Source organism: Erpetoichthys calabaricus, chromosome 6 (genome assembly GCF_900747795.2).
Source record: "Erpetoichthys calabaricus chromosome 6, fErpCal1.3, whole genome shotgun sequence".
NCBI lineage: Eukaryota > Metazoa > Chordata > Cladistia > Polypteriformes > Polypteridae > Erpetoichthys > Erpetoichthys calabaricus.
Window position 1 is genome coordinate 71,218,543 of NC_041399.2, and position 21,808 is coordinate 71,240,350.

The following is a 21,808-nucleotide window of genomic DNA, read 5'->3' on the forward strand; positions in this document are numbered from 1 at the left end:
TACTTCAAGAGCCAGAGGCAGCAGGAAGGTAGATAAAGCTTGCTATAAGAGGACTTGAGGCAAAGAAGCGAGAGGAAGAAGAAGAAGAAAAATACTGTATTACTTGCGTTTGGTGCTTTGTAATGTGCTGCTGTGAGAAGCAAGGGGAGAGAACTTCCCCATGTGAATAAAAACATGTGCTCTACTGGAATTTGTGTCCTGGCATCTGTGTGTGTCGGGTTTGAGTGCTCCAGCCACTATATATATATATATATATATATATATATATATATATATAATATACACACACACACTACAGTGCACAAGTGTTAGTCATGAATTTTGAATTCATTGATGTAGTTTGTCTATAGAAAAGCTGGAAAACGCTACAAGGATGAGTGTTGGCGGTCAACAGTGAAACACAGCAGAGGTTCCCTTCATTTTTGGAGCTGCATTTCTATAAATGGAGTTGGTGATCTGGTTATAAAATGGGAAGTACAAGCAGTTGCTCATTTATCACACAATAGGCATACTATTAGGGAGGTGTCTGATCGGTCCCAGCTTAATTCTGCAGCAAGGTAATGGCCTAAAATACATGGCTAAGGTCATAAAAAACTATCTTCAGCAACAGAAAGAACAAGGAGTTTTGCAACTGATGTTATGACCTTCACAGTTCCTTGATCTATACATCATCAAGGCTTTTTTGGGATGCCTGGTAAGAGAGCCAAAGTCTGCAGATGAGTCGGAGCAGGTTTGGAACAAATTACCAGCCAATTATCTTATAAAAATAATATTGATTGGATTTATTTTTTATTTGTTTATTGCTCTGTGCAGTAACTTTTTTAATATTTAGAAACTTTTCAGTTAATTATTTTGAAAGAATTTTAGCTTTACAGAACTTTTTACATTCCAACTTTGTACAGTGTGTATAAATATATATTTCTCAGATTTAATATTTTAGACTGTATGTATTGATTTTGGATATTTTGTGGTGTGTGTATGAATTTTATGGTATTTATTTGTATTTGTAGTATAGATTCATTAACTATAAAAAGGTTTACCAAGTGCATACATTAATGTTTTTGATGCTGAGGAGGTATAACAATACAATAACTTCTTTGCTTTGTTTTCTGGCCAGGTGGATACTCAGAAGGCCGCTCTCTCAATGATTGATCGACTTCAAAGACAAATCATTGTAGCCGATTGTCAAGTTTATCTGGCTGTACTGGCCTTTGTGAAACAGGAACTTTCAGGTGAAGCTTTTGATGATTTAACATTTTCAAACAAAAAAATTATATATATATATTTGCCCCCTGCTCGCTTCGTTTACCAAACCCCCCTCCTGTGCTACACTCCAGTAACTTCGTGTCTCTGCTGCACACGTATGTGGATTTCACTTACTTTTAATTCTCGTGGCTAGTCCCCTTCATTGGGAAGAAACACTACTTTTCCCTGATATATATATATATTCCCTGATATATATATTTACATTCTCTATCTTTTTTTTTATTTGTTATTACATAACTTATAATTACAGAGTCACCAAAACCAGAGTCAAATTCCTTGTATGTGTGCATTCTTGGCCAATATGTCTGTTAAATGGAAAATACTCTGACTGTTTTGGCTTTTTTGGTCAATCTTGCAAGGTCTGAGTCTACCTTAGGTTTGGATACAATCTGCAATTTGGGAAGGATATTCTTTCCAATTAAAAATAAAAAACTCATTTATAGGGCTTCTTTAAGGAAGACCACTTCATAACTGCAGTGATAAATAAATGTAGTATTAACTATAAACTTTTAATTAAAGAGACTAAAATTTCTAATTATTGCATGATTAAAAAAAATAGTGAAGGTGTGTTTATTCCCGTAACTGGCTATATTCTTACTTTTCTTAAAAGTCTTTGTCAAGAGCTGCACAAATAAAAGTCTTCTTACTCCACAGCTTACATCAAAGGAGGATGGATCTTGCGGAAGGCCTGGAAGATTTATAATAAATGTTACAGTGACATTAATGTACTGCAGGAAGCATGTCAAAAGAAGAATTCTCAGGAATCACTGACGTCAGACAGGGCAAATGACAATGCCATGGCTGCAAACTGTGTATCAGTTGAATCACTGAACCGACTTAAAGGCTCTGTGAGCTTTGGTTATGGACTTTTTCACCTCTGTATTTCTATGGTGCCTCCCAACCTGCTTAAAATTATTAATTTGCTGGGTTTTCCTGGAGACAGACTACAGGGACTGGCATCGTTGATGTATGCAAGTGAAAGTAAGGACATGAAGGCACCTCTAGCTACGTGAGTAGGTGTATTGCATTGGCTGGGAAAAAAAGAAATTTGCCATGTATTTGAAAATTGATGTAACTTCCAGTTTATTTTAATAATCATAAGTTGAAAAGATCTTTGTATTTTATAGGATACCTAGTAGAAATGCTCCGAGCAGGTTTTTAAAGCCAATGCCGATCACACATTTCATGTTACTGTATCAGCCTATTCCAGTACCAGGTTTTTCTTTTTTTCCCCTTTAAAAGATTTTTTTACATTAAGCTCCTGTATAACCAGGAGGTTTTATGTCCTATACTAAAGTATTGACTTTGGTACTTTTACAATTAAACTGCAGACCACAGGTCTGAAATGCTATAGGCTTATTTTTCAATGACCATAAAAATACTAAAATAAATAAAAATTTCATTAAAATACATACTTTTAACTAATTAAATATTTGCAAAAATATTTGTCCATAATACATATGGCATAAAAGAAAATGCTTCCCATTATTAAAAGCTTTCATATTGTTTAGTTTTTTCTGTAATGTATCAAAACAAACCTTAATTTTAAAAGTAGTTTTCACCATTCCTCTAACAAAAAAATTAAACATATATTCTCACACAATCAATTAATTGATATTGGCAGTTAAACACTGCTTAAATATAAATATGCATGCATTTATAGGTTTTAATACTTTTTAATCATTAATTACACTACAGCTTTTTTTGCTATTAAAATAAATATATTTATACAGGTGTTTTTTTTTACTTCAGTGTACAAGTTAGACATTTGTAATTCTTCAGGTGTAATTATAAATATGGATTACCATTTTAATAATACTATGATTATTTGTCATAATAAGTTATACTGTATGAAACACAAAAAATAATAAACACAGTATAAACCTTTAAATAAGCTGCAAATATATCAAATGTTCATAAAATGTTTATCAAGAAGACACAAGGCTAACATGCTTAACAAGTTTACAAGTAAAATAGACACGTTTCTATTAAGCTAACAAGCCTATTGTTTACTAACCAGCAGTTTCAAATTCTTCTTTATCTTTTCTTTTGCCAATTGAACATTTAAGCTGCTGTACTTAAAACATGCTTGCTGTCCAAACTCAAAGTGTCTGTTTTAATTAAAGGCAAATTAAGAAGGTATGAATTCATTAAAGTAGCTTTCATGCCGTTTGTCTAACTGCACAGGGTGACTTCTCCGATTTCTTGTTTATTACTACACTTTCTTTTAGTAAATGCTAATATTCCAGTCTTCACTCGCTTTCTGGTAAGATGTGGCTTGACTTGCTGCCCTTTGTTTACACTACAGGAAGTTCACTGCAAAAAAAAAAAAAGATACACACTGGCTCAACTACCAAATAGAAAAGTGTTAAAGTAGTCGATTCGCGAGCTGACAAAAGCGAAGGGTCTCAGTTGTAATATTGGAAAGAGAGTAATACAATCTTGTAATTTGTCTGAGATGGGAAAAAAAAATCTATCTTATTGATATGTGCTTCAAAGAGAATGTGGGGTCAAGAATGACACCAGGATTCCCGACTTGTGTAGATAAAGATGTAATAAAACCTGAAACTGTCAAAGAGAGATTGGCCATTTTCTATAAAACACTCCAGGATGAGATTATTACAGCCTCTGTTTTTTTATTTTTTAGTCTGAGAGAATTATTGGCCAACCGTTGTTTTATATCAGCCAGATAGGCAATGAGTATTAGGGTTGGTAAGGTATGCGTGGCTTTTGTATGTAGATAGACTTGAGTATCATCAGCATAGCAATGAAACTGTAAATTGTGTTGTCTGACAGTGGCACCATATAGGGAATATTAATATAAAATGGAGACTTAATGTGAAAAATAATGTCATATTTTCATGAAGACAGGGAGGCAAAGAATGAGTTGCAGAATCTTAACTGAAACAAGAACAGAAAGCCAACATCAAACAAAACCAACTCCCGGAAATCATTCTTATTATCATTGATTTTCATGTCAGTCGTAAAAAATTCTCACAGGACATAACTGTGTAAATATGAAGTTTTTGTACTATATTTTTATGTAAGAAACACAGATACAAATGCCCCAGTGTAGTTACAGTGCTGTAAATATGGCGCCATCTCTCAGATGAGACATAAAATCGAGGTCCTGACTCTCTCTGGTCATTAAAGATCCATGAGCATCTTTCGAAAAGAGTAGGGGTTATCCCAATATCCTGGATAAAATGCCCTCCGTGGCCTAGTCAGTTTGGTCCGTTAATTATCCCCTGTCTCTAATTGGCTATCTCTCTCTCACCTCTTCACCACATAATAGTTAATGTGTGGTGAGCGTACTGACACAATAATGGCTGCTGTCGCACCATCCAAATGGGTGCTCCACATTGGTGGTGACTAAAGTGGTTCCCCTCTGTCTAAGCGATTTGAATAGCAGGAAAAGCGCTATATAAATGTAATTGTTATTTTTTTAATGTAATTTTGTGGGAAAATGCTCAAAACCTACATGAATAGGTTAAATTATACTATATGGAAAGTTTTGCAACTCCTTCTGCTGACTAGCTACTGTACACTTGGAAGAGTGTCACATAAAAAAATAAGGATTGATAATAAACAAACATCCTCAATGAAGTTTAAAAAAATGAGGAACTTGAACTTTACCAACCCTACCTTTTGAGAATGGTGCAGAATTTCCTAATAAGAATATGCATGCATTATTTCAGGACTGTCAGCAGACAGTGAGTGGGTTTAAATGGTTTTACCGTAATTGGTTTGCTACTATTTGTTAATTTCGATAGTACTGCAATCATAGGACAACTCTGTTTGGATTTGTGTCACTTTATTGTATATTTCTATGTTAAAATCACTGATAAATATGATTGTAAAAACCTGTTGTAGGCAATAATCTACTCACAGGGTTGTTTAACTTGCAGATTTAGACGGGCTTTTTAAGTATTTGTGTGGCAGTGTGTGTGAGTTTTTTCCAGCCATAGAGTGGCACCCTGTATAGTGCTGATTCCTGGCTTTTGCCCAATGGTTCTGGGATATGCATCACCTTAACAGTAATGAAAAAACCTGTTGTAGGCAATAATCTATTCACAGGGTTGTATAACTTGCAGATTTAGATGGGCTTTGTAAATATTAGTGTGGCGGTGTGTTTGAGTTTTTTCCTGCCATAGAGTGGCACCCTGTCTAGTGCTGATTCCTGACTTTTGCCCAATGGTTCTCAGATATGCATCACCTCCCAGTAATGAAGAACTGGATGAGATGGATAAAAAATCTGATGAAATCATCAACAACAGAATCTAAACTTTATACAAACAACTCTATGAACATTCTTATATGAAAAACAGAAAAATAATCATTTTTTTACTTTTGGTTTGGTATGTCCAAAGATACTAAATACAACTATAAATTCATAGAGCTTAAAGCTGGTAGTGATTTAAAACCTGTCTATAAACACATTATGTTAAATTTTGCCAGTAAGAAAATTACTCTACCAGTTTTATTAGATCCATTTTCGTCTTTTTTGTTTGCTTTTTGCACCTTTACATTGATTTAGCCTTTGTTATTGTATTTTTTTTGTTTGCTAGTACATCATATTCTTAGAGGTAGGAAAAAGAAAAAAAATAAATCATTAAAATAACCTAAGTTTAGACAGGTTTATATTTTTGATGTAAGAGTGAAATGTGTTTATTTAAATCTGTTTTTTAATAAAGTAATAAAACCTGAGGTGTGTGCAGTAAAAGACAACTGTACAGTGCCCCATATGAATCTGAAATGTAACATCAGTGAGCAAGCAACAGAATTGTGGGAATTATTTTAGGTTAATAAAGTTTGAAAAACCTTTTTCTTCTCAAGTAATATATATAATTGAGAATAATTAATATTTATAATTAATATAATGGATTACAGTGTAGAATATTTAATATTTCTATTTGCCCTTAATATTTTTCAGTTGTAGTAATTAGCAAAAGTAATTTGTTCATACAACATACATACAAATTCATGAAATTTGCCATCTTCAAAACCGTTCATATTTGAGTTGACCACACGCACATCCAACCAAGCTTGACTAGCTGTGACCAGCTCCCCCCCCCCCCCCCAAATAAATAAACAACTATAATAGAAAACAAATCCACTTTGTCCCTGACATTTTGAACAATAATTGTGTGATCTGATGATTAATCTGCTGACACACATTTTATTTCATCAGCTGGCATCTTTCTTAGTTATTGTAGCTTCAGCTGCTTTAAATATCTGAAATGTAAAGCATTTCCATCAGCAAACTGAAATTAGATGGTACAATTCTTAAACCTGATGAACTATATAAACACACACTGATTACAACATTGACTTAAGTAATTGTTTTCTTCAATAGCAAAATGGAAATTAGGTTAATGACTTCCATCTTACCAGACCCAAAAACTCTATTTTAAATGGACACTTTTATTTAAAGGCTCCAGTTTTGTTGACATCAATTAATACACTGCTTAGAGGTATATATACTTCATTGGATCTTTGCCCAGTCTTTCTTCCATGTTTCTGAACCTGCTTTTTCTGTTTCATAGTCACAGGGTAGCCTGTTATGGCACCTAGGGCACAAAGCACTAGTCGGTCTTACATGGCATGTTTGTCCATTTTAGGTTACATTGTTAAGCACTTTTACACCTTCATGACTGTTAACATATTGTATAATTTTTACTACTTGTATATTATTTGTAGTTTATTTGTTTTATTATCTGTTTAGTTAATTCCTAACCTTGGAGACCTGATGGACAGTACAGTATCTCATAGAGCTTTTCTGTGATTGACTATGCGTTTCAGTTCCTCCAGTTGCTTTTTATTCTTTTTCATGAAGGAATCCTACTCTTCATATTTGTATTCAACAGAAAAATTGTGTTTTTAAATGTATAGCAGAGACCAGTGGAGGTCATTCTTTTTTTTTTTTTTTTTTTAAAAGAAATGCCAGGAATATTTGGCTAAGGTCAAATCACTAGTTTAAGTATGTAAAAACATAGTCAAAACAAAGTAGTAACACAGAATCCTTTACCAAATTATTTGCTTGCAAATGCACAAGTCTTTAAGTTATTTTGATGGTCATGCCTTTAATAACAAACCTCAAATGCTATTTAATATGAGTGGCTATCTTATTTGTCATGGTTGCAGTGAGGTCATGTGTCACATGGTATGCACTCCATGCCCAGTTGTCACGCAACATCATAGTTACCAAATACAAATGGCAACACCAGTGAAAAACAAATGCACATGAAGTACTACAGTGACATCACCTGGAAGGCAGAAATATTAATAATAATAATAATAAATCATAATAATTCATTACATTTATATAGCGCTTTTCTCAGTACTCAAAGCGCTATCCACACAGGGAGGAACAGGGAAGCGAACCCACAATCTTCCAACAGTCTCCTTACTGCAAAGCAGCAGCACTACCAATGCGCCAAATTAATAGTGTGCAAAAACAAAGGACAAGTGCTATAAACTGATTACTAAATTGTTCGTGACAAATTATGACATGAACAAGTGCAATTGTAGCTTTGTTTCTTCAGTGTTTCCAAAATTCTGCAGCTACTGGAAAGGTTTAAGCATTGAGTAGAACATGTACACAGAAGTATCTTCATTTTTAAGTTTAAGTGAAATTGATAATACACACACAAAATAACTTCTAGCCTATGACATTTATGTGTCATACTTGTGTATTTTAGTTACATTTCTTTAAGTTACTGTTTTCATTATGTATCTCATTAATACAGTTCTACATATGCTATTATATATGTCAATATATACGATATGCTGGTAAATACATTACTACAGTATTTTCAGAAAACTATATCTCTATACCTGTCTATCTGTAAAGTCTATTTTTCCGAATGAGCTGATTCTACTGATATGTCAGAGTTCTAGCAGAGTGTTAGGAGCGTTGTATTAACATGCTAGCTTAAACGGAATAAAACAGAACCTTGCATTATCTATGTAGCTATGTAAAACTAACAGTATTATCTAGTTAAGCAAATTTTTGTGTGAATTTATTTTTACCTTTAGCCTACAAGGATACACTCTTACAATAATTACGTGATTTCAGGCAATTCTCCTATTTGATCTGCTCTTAAAATAACTGAACTCGCTGGTTTACAAACTGCAGAACAACAGTGATCTTAAATGCCATTGGTTAAAGGCAGCAATATTTCACTGTTGTTTCTTAATCATCCATTACATTGCCACATCCATATTACTAACCGAGAATGCTAAACCGGATGATGGACGCAGGCACATCCGGCGATGGGCCGTAGCTGCAAAAAGACGTACTGCGCAGGCGCAAAAAGAGTCCGCGAGAGTCGGCTGAGGAGCCGAGAAAGGCGGACAAAAGAGGGCGAGAGAGGCGGATGAGGGTCCGCGAGAGGCGCAGGCGCAAAAAGAGTCCGCGAGAGTCGGAGAAAGGCGGACAAAAGAGGGCGACAAAGGCGGATGAGGGGCTGCGAGAGGCGGACGAGACCACAGAAAAAAGGAGTGAGCACATACAAAAAGTAGTCACAGAAATGAGGCGCGACAAGCACCAAAAACAGGAAAAGGCACATAAAAAAGTAGTCAAACGCGGGCAAAGCACGAAACACATTGCACACGAAACTAAACACACCAATAAAAAAGGACAGACGAGCGCACAACAGGAGGGCACGACCACACACACCCCCCCCCCCCCCCCCCCCCCCCACCCTACAGGCACTGGACGGGACGGGACGGGACACACACCAAGAGGGGGATTCATCAAGCCCATGGAAGACAAAAAAAAAGAACACAAAACCACCCCACAGACCCTACAAGCAAGGGACGGGACACACACAAAGAGGGGGATTCAAACAAGACACAGGAACACAAAAAGAAAGAAGACGCTCGCGCAACAACAATCCCCCCCACACATCCATAAGAAGTGACACCCAAAGCCACATATTCTAAAGTGAACGTCAACACCTTCACAATAGGCAGCATAGGTGTCAGCATAGGTGGATGTCCTTTCAATAAAGCACTATTTAACCGTTCAACTGCAGAAAAGGATACATATTAACAGTGAGTGCGATCCTCCTTATTACTTATCCATATTTCGCATGCTGAGAAAGAAACAAGTCATGAATACACGGTCACGGGTACAAAACGATTCGCGTGTCAAAGTGCTGCATCGAAAGAAGCACGATTTCAAACCGAAAGAGCTCGTGTATCAGACATACAAAAAAGGGAGCGAAGAGACAGAATAAATGAACGGAGACGTGTACAACGCGCAAATGAACTGACAGAAAAAAAAAAAGCAAGACGCGAAAAGCACAAAGCTCAAATGACCGACATACAAAAACGGACAAGGCTCGATACAAACAATGCACGGCGTAGACTGAAACGGACTTTGCGCAAAGCGGAGGCGAAGAAAAAAAAAGAAAAAAATAGCCCGTCACAAATAATGGACATGCAACAAAAAGGCAATCAAACGCAAAAAGCAAAACATGCCCGTCGCGGACATCAACGCCACACACCTGTTAAACGCTTACGCCAAATAGCTGAAAACGCCTTCAATAAGGAATCCACTATTGAGGAAAATTCATTGGGATTAATGAATGTCATTTGCAATCATTGTCATTCACTTAACTTCACAGAAGAAACAACTGGCAATACAAATAATGAATTTACACGTTGTTGTCAAAAAGGTCAGATTAGACTGCCTCCTTTACATTCATATCCTGAATATCTAAAGAGGCTTCTAACTAACGATGTGCTATGTGGACAAATATTGCATCGCATTGGAACAGTGCACCCTGAAACAAATCAACAACGCAAATATGCACAAATCTGCATCCTAGATATCAACGCATGAACCTTCCTGAAAACAAACAATGCACGGAGCTTATAATGAGAAACGTCACTCATGTCATAAACAATCACCCATTAGCTAAGTCTATAAAAATGCTACATGAAGTTGAAAAGGAGGCAAATACAAAAGCAAATGCAGAAGTTATAGCGGCAACTACAATTGCTTTGGTCTTGATAAAGGACAAAGAACAAGATCCAAGACGATACAATCTGCCCGTCGTTAATGAAGTGGCAATTGTCTTTCAAAGTAAAGATGGTGAGCCTCCATTTCACCGAGATATTGTTCTACATTTACGTCCTGATAAAAACAACACACCTACATTCCAACGCATAGACATTTGCTTTCCGCTTCTTAATACTTTAACATACCCCATATTATTTCCAACTGGACAGGAAGGATGGAGTGCTACAATTTCAAGAATTAAAAAACAGCAGGCACAGAGACGATCACGTGTATCCATGAAAGAATATTTCTCCTACAGACTCTCAGTAAGGAACGACTTTAATCCATTACTCAATGCAGGAAAGCTGACTCAACAATACATCGTTGACGTTTATGTTCGAGCGGAATCAAATGATCTGCAGTGGATAAAAAACAACCAGCCTTCACTTAGAGCCGATAAATACAAATCGCTGCTGGACTACATTAATCGGGATGCTGACGTCATGGAGCACATTCCAATAAAACATTAATATATGCCAAACACTCTAGTTGTTATTTCTATGCGCATCATCCAAAGCTGCAGACTATTCTATATCTAATTCATACATCTCACTCTTTGTCATGTCCCAACGCCAGGGGTTGGCGAGCGAAGCGAGCAGGGGGCGGAGCCCCCTAGTTTTGAACTAAGACAAGTATGGCTTTATCTGTTCAAGCCTTTGTTATCAATATGACAACTCAAGATTTTAGTAATGTGTCCAAGTTCACTGTGACTTTATTCTTAGGAGGAACATCTTACTGCAGTCTAGTATCTGCTAGACTTAAACTAATTCAGTAGTCTTTGATCAAAGTTCTTTATGTTATGTTCAGCATTATGATGGGCTATAAAAACACTTACAGTGAAATGTTAAGTGGTTTAAGCTTGGGGAATCCTGGAAAAATAATATCTCTGAAAGATATTTGCGTAATTTACTTGAATAAACATATCATTATAACTCACTCTGAAAATTATACACTTTTAAACAGGTAAATATACTGGAATTACTGCATGACAATGAAGTTACACTTGGTATGGAGTTGTGTGAAAGGAAGAAGTTTGGTTTTTTTCTGAAAAGAACGTTCAAGAATTACAAGCTCAGAATTGACAAAAATAATACATACCAACATGTGTTCACTTCATGTAATTATTTATTCATTTATTTTTTTTATGTGGTACAGCAGAGAGCTATAAACATTTACAACTAGCTTCACACGTTGGCACACACATTACTGGAAAAGGTCTTTTTAGATAATACGCAGAATACAGTGGAAATGTTAAAGTATTTTACTAATGCAAAAATTAATAATCCCTTACAGTAAAGAAGACCCTGGTAAAACAGTCAAGGTACAATTGTTGTGTTGTATATAATATAACATGGCTAAAGAAAAAGTCCTTTTTATCAATTTTATCCAGGTATCCTATCTCCTCAAATACAAAAATGTATTATTAAGGATACAGAGAATTTAGCCACTGTTTCAAAGTTGAATAAGGCTTCAGTTGATCAATTTGTATTTTATGTAGCACCATTAACAGCTTTGTAGATCAATCAAGAGTACATAAAATAAAGCAACATAAATATTCATACTGAGTAGTACAATCGAAACAGAACATCAAAAATGAAAAGCAGCAACATGACAAGCCTGAAAGTATCAAAAGAAGCTATAAAATGATACATAAGATCAGACTAAGACTTGTTGCTTAATTAGTATTTGGCTGAAATATGATCAGAATAATTTGTATGTTTCAGTGTCTACTGTAATAGGATCCCAAAATGTTTAGTGGAATAATATTACTTGCAAAAATTTTATATTTTGTATAACCGGAAAGATTAACCTTGCAGTGTATAAAGATGTAGTAAAATACGCATTTCTAACATACAATGTGATTCATACATCCATTCAGAGCTGAGTGAAACATATGCTTGTCCTGTCTGCATCTTTTTCGGGATTTCATCCATTGAAATGGACAGTGAAGTTGCAGAAAATGGCTTGAAGATGGTACACACAGAGAAGACCTCAGCTAAAGAAATTGATAACACTTAAAATGAAAGATCTTGAGGAGTGTGCTGACTTCAACTTTGAAGACTTGTAGCTATTTTAATTAGTTTACTGTGCATATAAATATTGCATCATTGACAAACTAACATATCTACTACTACTGTAAAGCATTTTTTTGCAACTATAAAAAATAAAAATTTACAAAACAAAAATGTTATAAATGTAAATTTGCATACATGACATGGCATAGCAAGCTTCCACAACCCTGTGCATAGAAATGAGCAAATGTGTTTCAACTTACAGCATCACAAATTGGCTCAGTATTTGAAATTTTTATGTGACTGTTTCTTATGAATGTGCAAATACATTTTTATTAAAGACGCGTAATCTTTCTTTATTAAAGACGTGTAATCATTCTTTAACTTGTAAAGATTTACAATTATCCATTTTTTTAGTTGCATAAAGCATTATACTACCTTCTCAGAAATTGAGCAATCGAAATTATTGGGAAAAATATTTTCTCAATTTTTTTTAATAATTAGATATTAGTTACCTAAAACAGCTTGGAGTTGACAAAATCAATACACTCCTGAAAAAATTAAATGTATATAATAGATGGCTGGTGGTGGGGGGATACATGTAGTGCAGGAGTGCTTTGTGGTACAAAAACAAACAGAAACATCCCAGTTTAGTGATGGTAATGTGATGAAAATAGAATAGAATTCCCATAAAGTATATCAAAATCAAAATAAAAAATTATTCAGAGTAAAATCTTTAATGTGATGTGAAAAAAATCATTAAAATGGTAGAAGTATTACTGACACCTTAAATCAGTACAATTAGTTGGAGACATGCTGCAAAGTTAACCATCATTTTTGTTCAATCAAAATTAAAGTATTTTTAAAAGGTCATGCTTGCTAATTGATGAATTTGTTTTACATTCAGAGGATATCATTCCTAGAAGATAAATTACTATAGAATCTATAATGAGTCAGTTTGATCTAGAAGTTCCAAGTTTATTTTTTGCCATGTCTGACACAGATAGTCTCTCTGCGGATTAGAAAGCCATCTTTAAAAACTACTTCTTTCTGGTTTGCTTCAATAGGTTAGCCCTTCTCTGGTATCACACTGTGGTTCGACCGTTTTTTGCACTGGACGGGACTGACACGCAAGCTGGATTAACAGAAGCGAAGGAAATCCTGGAAAAGAAAGAAGCGGTTTATCCAGATTCCTCACTTTTTATGTTTTTCAAGGGAAGGGTTCAGAGATTAGAGGTACGTGTTGACTCTGGTAAAACCACTGCTTTGTTAGTTTGTCTTTACTGTATTTTCACATGCTGAGTTGGTTGACATGTTGTTAAGTGTGGAACTTTTTGAGTTTGTCTTTTAAATAAGTTTCATAAAATAAGGATACGGTATTGTAACTGTTTGTCTTTTTTATCCTATTCTCCAGTGCCAAATTAACAGTGCCTTGACTTCATTTCATAATGCTTTGGAACTTGCCACAGATCAAAGAGAAATTCAACATGTATGCCTCTATGAAATCGGTGCGTTTTGACTTGAAAGCAATTTGTTTATAAGCTGTATTTTTTATGATGTGTATATAGTTGTATACTATTTTCTCAGAGGTATCTATGTAGGATATTATATAATTCCTCATTTTCTCCTGCTTCATTCTCACCTTTATAATTTTGTTCTCCCTCCATTTGTGTAAAAGTCAGGGCATTATTTAAATCTATGTTTGCTCTTACTATTTTTCTACCTAATAAATGCTACTGTTTACTGTATCACAATTATTTATAGAAAGGATTGACCTCCAATATTCAATATTTCACCCACTGTTTGGAACACCCTTTTATATATTAATTCTCTACACTGAAAAATAGCATGTCTTTCAATTACATTTTATTTTTTCATATTTATCAATTAAAAAAATCTGGAAAAAAGTGACCTTAAAAATTATATAAAGGATATACCAGTATCTTGCATACAATACACTGTGCTTGCACCCCATTTTTTATTGTCATTTTTTTGATTGCAATTGTATTTCTTCATCGTGTTACATCTTTTCAAAACATACATTATTTTTTTCTTTTTTAAGAAGCTTAAATTTCTTAATCTTATTTCAAGGGTGGTGCAGCATGATAGAGCTGAATTTCAAAGATGCCTATGAGTCTTTTGAACGACTGAAAAATGAATCGAGATGGTCTCAGTGCTACTATGCCTATTTAACTGCAGGTTAGTAAGAAGCCTTCTTGCAATATCCCCATTAACTTTTTAATGATTTGAATTATTGTCTGAAATTGTTTGTTTTATAAGGCCTAATCAGATAATAGGTTTATTTTAAACAGTACATGTGAAATAGTGTCAAATAGGCTGAATGAAAGTGCAGATGTCAGAATGGAGTGCTGGAGAAGATGACTGCAGATTAAAGGAAAACAAGAGGATCAACCTCAAAATATTACTGGTTGTCAAAAATAAAATTCTGAAGATCATAAACAAAGTATGGTTGGAGAACATATGAAAGATATAAGAGCCATAGGAAATACAAAAACAAAAAATGGCATTGAAACAAAGAACATGAAAGATTTAGGGCCTGTATAAAGAATGAAGACATTACTCCTGTGTAAATACTCAGTTATGATTTACAAATATAAAACAATAATACAAATACTACACAACAAACATTCATACAGTATATACACAATGTCAACAGATAGTAACGAGTGCAAGTAAACAGTATAGCAAATCCGGGGTGTGTGCATGAGTATGCCATATCATAGTCTGCTCCAATAGTGGCCCATGACCTTGAACTGGATAAGAACATATAAAATGAGTGGCTGAAATGAAATCATGGACACTTTGTTTTTAATGTACCCAAAAATGAAATTTAAGACTTATTGTATCTTCTGTTAGCCAAATTTATGTGCTGAAGAAGAAAATAAAAACCCAATTTGGCAGATATTTTGGGTTAAATGAACCTTTCAGAGCACAAAACCTTTTAGTTTATGCAAAGGGTTTAAATGCTTTCAGTGACAGGACACGTCTTTTACTGGCAGACGGATTTTAAACTTTGGGGGATTCATTTAGCTAATGGTTCAGCCTTTCAAGAACTAAGCAGTAAAGAAGGCCTTACTGTCACACTTTATAGGCATTAATATGGGTTGTCAAATAAAATGGAACAAATCTGTTAAAGGAATACACAACCCAAAAATGATATTTTGATTTAATATTTTTACTTACCCCTTGTAGTTTGTAGTGATGGCCAAGAACATTTTGAATCACATGCACAATCACAATGCATTTGTTTCGCGCATTCTGAACATTCCAGTTTATAACAGACATGTGGACAGTGTGTCATGAGTAACATGAGAAAGTGGTTTTTTTTCCATGGACATTTTTCACAGTGTTTGCCATTAGACAGAATGTGTCACTATTACTTTCATAATATCGTAAATTGTTTTCTCTCGTTCCGCATGAAAACATGATATTACCGTATATACTCGCATAAAAGTTGGGTCCTGAAACCCGAAAAATTGATCATAAAATCAGACCCCGACTTATACGCCCATTCAAAACTATGACACTTAAATTTTTTTTTTCACATCTTCTTGCTTCCTCCAATCTAGCACCAGTCTTGTAGACACAAATTTTATTGCAGCAGCGCAGTTACCAATTTCTTTCGCCACTTCAACAACTTTTAATTTAAAGCCGGCTTCATATTTTCTTCTGATCAAACGCTCCATCGTAGATAAGGGACGCTCTTATGATAAAGGTGTATGAGGGTGTGAGATACAAAAAACACAAAACAGTGCAAACGTTGCTTCGGAATAGTTCGGGTATTACCGTGTGGTCACATAGGCACAATACATAGAGAAAAAAAAAGGCAGTGTGCTCTGTGGTCACTCTCTCAGGTGGGCGTTAGCATATCATAATCTCTTGGACCAAACAGTGCGAGTTTTCCGCATTCGACTTATACGACCGACATTATAAAATACCGGAAGTTATATGGTAAAATAAAGCCCCGACTTATCCGTGGGAGAACTTAAAAGAGAGTCTGTACAGTAAGTGTTTTTCTTGGCCATCACTACAAAACTGCATTGGGTAAATAACATATATAAAATATAATTTTTACTTTGTGGAAGAAACCCCCGAGGAAGACAGGAATAGTTCAATCAGTCTTTATTCGGTAACAGATGAGTACATGGATTCCATGTTGCAAGGCAGAAGAGCAAAGATCCTCTGTTTCAATCGGCATTTAATGTCCTTCCTCCCTCCCCCTTCCCCTTACTTATCAATAAGCACAATATGTTTATCTAAGCATTTCACCTTACATTGCGCGAATGGGCTGTTTCTAGTATGTGTACATTGCAGATGGGGCCCTAAAGAAGGAAAAGTCATCTTTCCTGTGTCTAACGGACGCATTCTAAATAAAGAAGTTGCCCTAGGTCAGCTTACTACACCCTGTCTTACGACAGACGCCTATATGAATAATCTGCCATTATAGCAAAACAGATATGTTGGCTTTTAACCCTTTGTAGCTCGCAGGCAGTTATTTTTTTCTTTCACAGGGTGGATATACCTTCAAATAAATTTAACTGGTAATCCATGTAGAGGTTAAGATGAAAAGTTTTAAAGTTGTGCTAATCATTGCTAGGGTGATTGGGACAACACTTGGAATCAGCAACAAGGTTTAGATTTAGAGTAAACTGTCTTACAATAAAACATTGTAGTAGCTAATTCCACTTGAAATAAGTGAAAGGAATAGTTATGTTTTCCACCTATAGTGAACATTTACCTTAACTTTGTTATACTGTATCTTCTTTTCAGTTTCTCTCCCTTCCATTTCTTGGTATCAGACTAGGCTCTAGTTTCCCTTAACCTGTTTTGCATAAAGGCACTTGTAAACAAAAAAGATGGATACAACTGGATACCTAGATGGCAGTACCTTCAGATTCCACATGTGTAGCTTTAATCAGTGACTCAATATTTTTTAATAAATATAGAAACTGATATATGATCCTGGGCTAAAATAAATCCTCTTTGTGTCCACTTCCCAGTAATTACAATAAGTAAATGATTTGTTAAGGCTACTTTATTTAGTTTACTTTTCTCTGAATTATGAGGCTGTCTCCAGCTGTTAAGACTTATATCAGGGTAACTGAAGCACATTCATCTTAAGAAGCAGAATAATAAAATTTATTGATAAGCACAAGGATTTCTGAAATATGATAATTGCATATATTGACATATAAGACAGGACAGAAGACTGACTAGACAAACGTAGAACACAGAAGAGGATGGTTATTTTCTTGCTATTTAGAGTTCTAATTTATCTTGTCACAGTTAAATACTTTTATGATACCAAGTCTTTACAAGTCTGTCCGATGTTGTGTGCAGCTGTTGCTTTGTTGCTCCAGGTTCAAGTGGAGGATTCTTCTTGCATTGGAGTGTGCTCTTTCTCTTTGCAATGTGGTGCTTTTTTGTGGTGTGCAGTGCTTTCCTCAGTTTCCTCAGGCCCTATGCTATGTCGTCTGTAAGTTCATAAGGAAAAGCATTACTCTTTCTGGCACAAGAGTTTAGATGCTGCAATTCCCTGGCTGCTTCTCAGCCTTTCAGAAGTGCTCAGGGTTGGCGGAGTGGGTCTCTGATTTCCAGTCCATAAAGAGAAGGGATTGTAAACTTCCAGGTGGGAGCATCAGCTGTTAGGTTTCATAGAAAGTTTTCAGAGGGTGCAATAAGTCATTTTGGAGAGTGTGAGAACAGAGTGCCCCTGGGAGTTCCCAGAGAGAGTGCCCCAGAGAGCTCAGTGCAGCTAGTTTTTGAAGGAATGAATAAGCTCTCGTGATTAGATTAAAGTCACTTTCAGCTACAAACCAGGCACATTATTTTGTCTTGTCAGAATTTACATTTGTTGAATTATACCTTTTTGTTCTTGGGTGTCTGTTTTGAGCCTTCTATCAGAAGGTCTGTAGAGAGGCCTCTGCAAAGATGTCAATTTACAATAACTCTGATTTACATCTTTATTATCAGATGAAGTACTGGCCGGTCCTTATATGAAGAGTTCAGCCATTTAGTTTGGAATGTAAGTGTGGTTTTTGTGCATCTGGAGTTCTGTATCCCTGTTAAATGTGTTGTCTTAACAGGTCTGGTGTACCACTAAAGCCTAGCATAATGGACAATGTTCACTTTGTCCTACTCCAGGCAAGCCTGGTCTATCTCCGCTCCTAACTCTGACTCATGGGTGAGGAAGACAATATCCTTTTAAACTGTACACTGGAGTACTTCAGAGAAACTTATGCCTGAGCCTAAACTTATGCAAGAGATATTGAAGGATCATTCTTTTTATTTTAAATATTCTCATCTGCTTTTCCTTTTCTTCTTAATACAAATTTACATCTGAAATTTACAATTAATGTGTGCATTTTCTGTTATTATTAGACCTTTTTCTTTTACTTTTGTACACTTTTCCATAAATTAAAAAATAAAGAATTAATAGAGTTTGAGGCACATACAGTTAGGTCCATAAATATTTGGACAGAGACAACTTTTTTCGATTTTTGGTTCTGTACATTACCACAATGAATTTTAAATGAAACAACTCAGATGCAGTTGAAGTGCAGACTTTCAGCTTTAATTTAGTGGGGTGAACAAAATGATTGCATAAAAATGTGAGGCAACTAAAGCATTTTTTTTAACACAAACCCTTCATTTCAGAGGCTCAAAAGTAATTGGACAAATTAAATAACTGGAAATAAAATATTCATTTCTAATACTTGGTTGAAAACCCTTTGCTGGAATTGACAGCCTGAAGTTTTGAACTCATGGACATCACCAGATGCTGGGTTTCCTCCTTTTTAATGCTCTGCCAGGCCTTTACTCCAGTGGCTTTCAGTTGCTGTTTGTTTGTGGGCCTTTCTGTCCGAAGTTTAGTCTTCAACGAGTGAAATGCATGCTCAATTGGGTTAAGATCAGGCCACTGACTTGGCCATTCAAGAAATTTCCACTTCTTTGCTTTAATAAAACTCCTGGGTTGCTTTGGCTATATGTTTTGCGTCATTGTCCATCTGTATCATGAAACGCCACCCAAACAGTTTCACTGCTTTTAGCTGGATTTGAGCAGACAGTATGTCTCTGAACACCTCAGAATTCATTCGGCTGCTTCTGTCCTGTGTCGCATCATCAATAAACACTAGTGTCCCAGTGCCATTGGCAGCCATGTACGCCCAAGCCATCACACTGCCTCCACCGTGTTTTACAGATGATATGGTATGCTTTGGATAATGAGCTGTTCCACGTCTTCTCCATACTTTTTTCTTGCCATCATTCTGGTAGAGGTTGATCTTGGTTTCATCTGTCCAAAGTATGTTTTTCCACAACTATGCTGGCTTTTTTAGATGTTCTTTAGCAAAGTCCAATCTAGCCTTTCTATTCTTGAGGCTTATGAGTGGTTTGCACCTTGCAGTTCACCCTCTGCTTAATTGATAATGACATAACGACGGACTTGCCCACACCTGCCCATGAAGTAGCCTTTGAGTCAATTGTCCGATTACTTTTGAGCCCCTGAAGTGAAGGGATTGTGTTAAAAAAATGCTTTAGTTGCCTTACATTTTTATGCAATCGTTTTGTTCACCCCACTAAATTAAAGCTGAAAGTCTACACTTCAATTGCATCTGAGTTGTTTCATTTAAAATTCATTGTGGTAATGTACAGAACCAAAATTAGAAAAAAAGTTGTCTCTGTCCAAATATTTATGGACCTAACTATATGCTTTTCACACTACGGTTTCAGATATGTATTCATTTTATTCTGACATCTACAGTATGTCTTACTTAATAAATAAAACTGTGTTTAGGCCAAAGAGCCTTTTTATCTGAAAGTGTATTTTTAGGCTTTCTCCTTGTGCAGGAATGTATTAACGGCTGTTTATAAGTCTCATTACAAGTCACTGTTATGTCTATTTTTTTGGAAACAGGACCAACAACATTACAGTTCTGGGGTGAAATGTTCTACCTCACATGCCCGTAAAGTGGATTATGTGAGTTTGAAAATTAAAGGACAATACATATTATCTAATATCCTTCTTGATTTCTTTACTTAGCCTAGCATTAACAACAATATGTGTATATGAAGGTCATCAACTTTTTATTTGCACATGCTTTCAACTCCTGACCTGTTTATCATGTGTTAGTGCTTCATAAAAATCGGTATAGGACTATAAAATGATTTTAAGTAATAAACAAAGCAAGAGGAAGGATGCACAGAAGTAGAAGTATCTACAATGTAATATAGTTACCTAAGAAACATTATTATTTATTTTTGTCAGTTATGATTAAAGTCAGGATGAATGTTCCTGTCATAGATTTGTAATAATTTATCATCATAAAATGTAAGCGTACAACTTTAAATGGTCACAACTTAAGTTGTCCGGCATACTTACAGATTCCCCAAAATTTGTTATTTCATATGTTTTACCACAATTTCAGCTAAATATGAAAATATCTACTGTGTTTCAGTGTGCCAGGGAGCTGCAGGTGATTTGGAAGGGGCAACGCTTGTTTTTAAAGAGGTTCAGAAACTTTTCAAACGGAAGAACAATCAGATTGAACAATTTTCTTTGAAAAAGGTATGTGTGGGGTTAACCTTGCTTCATAGTTTTTTGAAGCAAGCAGAATTCATAGTTTGTTTGGACTTGTTTGGACTTTCTCTTAAAACAGCCTGTATAGCAACTGCTGTTATAAAGTAAATGAAAAGGACCATTTGTGTTTGGAAAGTCTAGTAATATATATTAAATAAATAAACTGACATATACCTTTCAAATTTAAAACAGTTAGTAAAGTTAGTGGGACATATGAAAAACAGCTACAGCATACAGTAATACAAACAAATCAACAGTACAGAATAAACTAATAAGATAGCAAAGCTTGCACACCACTTTAGGATAGAACAGTGTGGAACTGACAGTTACATCTTACTAAATAGTATGGACCACAGAAACTCAGAAATTAGGGGATAGCAGATAAGAAGATGGGGAGGAAAGTATGGTCTTCACAAATAAGTAAAATGAGAGTGAAAATTTCAGCATGTTTGCTTTTGTTACATATGGCCATAAAGCAACTATCTATATAACTGTTTTGCTCGAGCCATATGGCAAACGTAATTTAGGTTCCATCTGCATCTTAATAGCAACCTCTACTTACAGATAATTACTGAAAGCGTTTTTGACTATAGACAAGCGCACAAATTAATTCTTACGAACAGAGCTTTTCTGTAGATATACTACAGCTAATTAATAACAACACTCTCAACTCATGAAAAGCTTACTGTGCCTCTGTATATTCCTTTTAACATTGAGTGTACCGTAAATTTCAAATCTTCCATTACATATCCAGGTAATATTTCATTCAATTATCTGTAAGATAACAGTAGTGTCCGACTCTTTTACTGCAGTACATTACAGTAAAAAAGCATATTTGTGTATAGAAAGACATGCCATAGG

General features: G+C 35.2%; 1 protein-coding gene across 2 annotated transcripts in view; it reads left to right on the plus strand.

Annotated features, from left to right (window-relative positions):
- ttc39c (tetratricopeptide repeat domain 39C) overlaps positions 1 to 21,808 on the plus strand; it is a 189,929-nt gene that overhangs the window by 136,790 nt on the left and 31,331 nt on the right. For both annotated transcript variants that reach the window (XM_028803683.2, XM_051928874.1), the window contains 6 exons: positions 1,118 to 1,232; positions 1,921 to 2,275; positions 13,416 to 13,584; positions 13,763 to 13,856; positions 14,440 to 14,547; positions 20,826 to 20,935. In XM_028803683.2, coding sequence (XP_028659516.1) covers positions 1,118 to 1,232; positions 1,921 to 2,275; positions 13,416 to 13,584; positions 13,763 to 13,856; positions 14,440 to 14,547; positions 20,826 to 20,935 — 951 coding nt within the window. The remainder of the gene's footprint in view (positions 1 to 1,117; positions 1,233 to 1,920; positions 2,276 to 13,415; positions 13,585 to 13,762; positions 13,857 to 14,439; positions 14,548 to 20,825; positions 20,936 to 21,808) is intronic.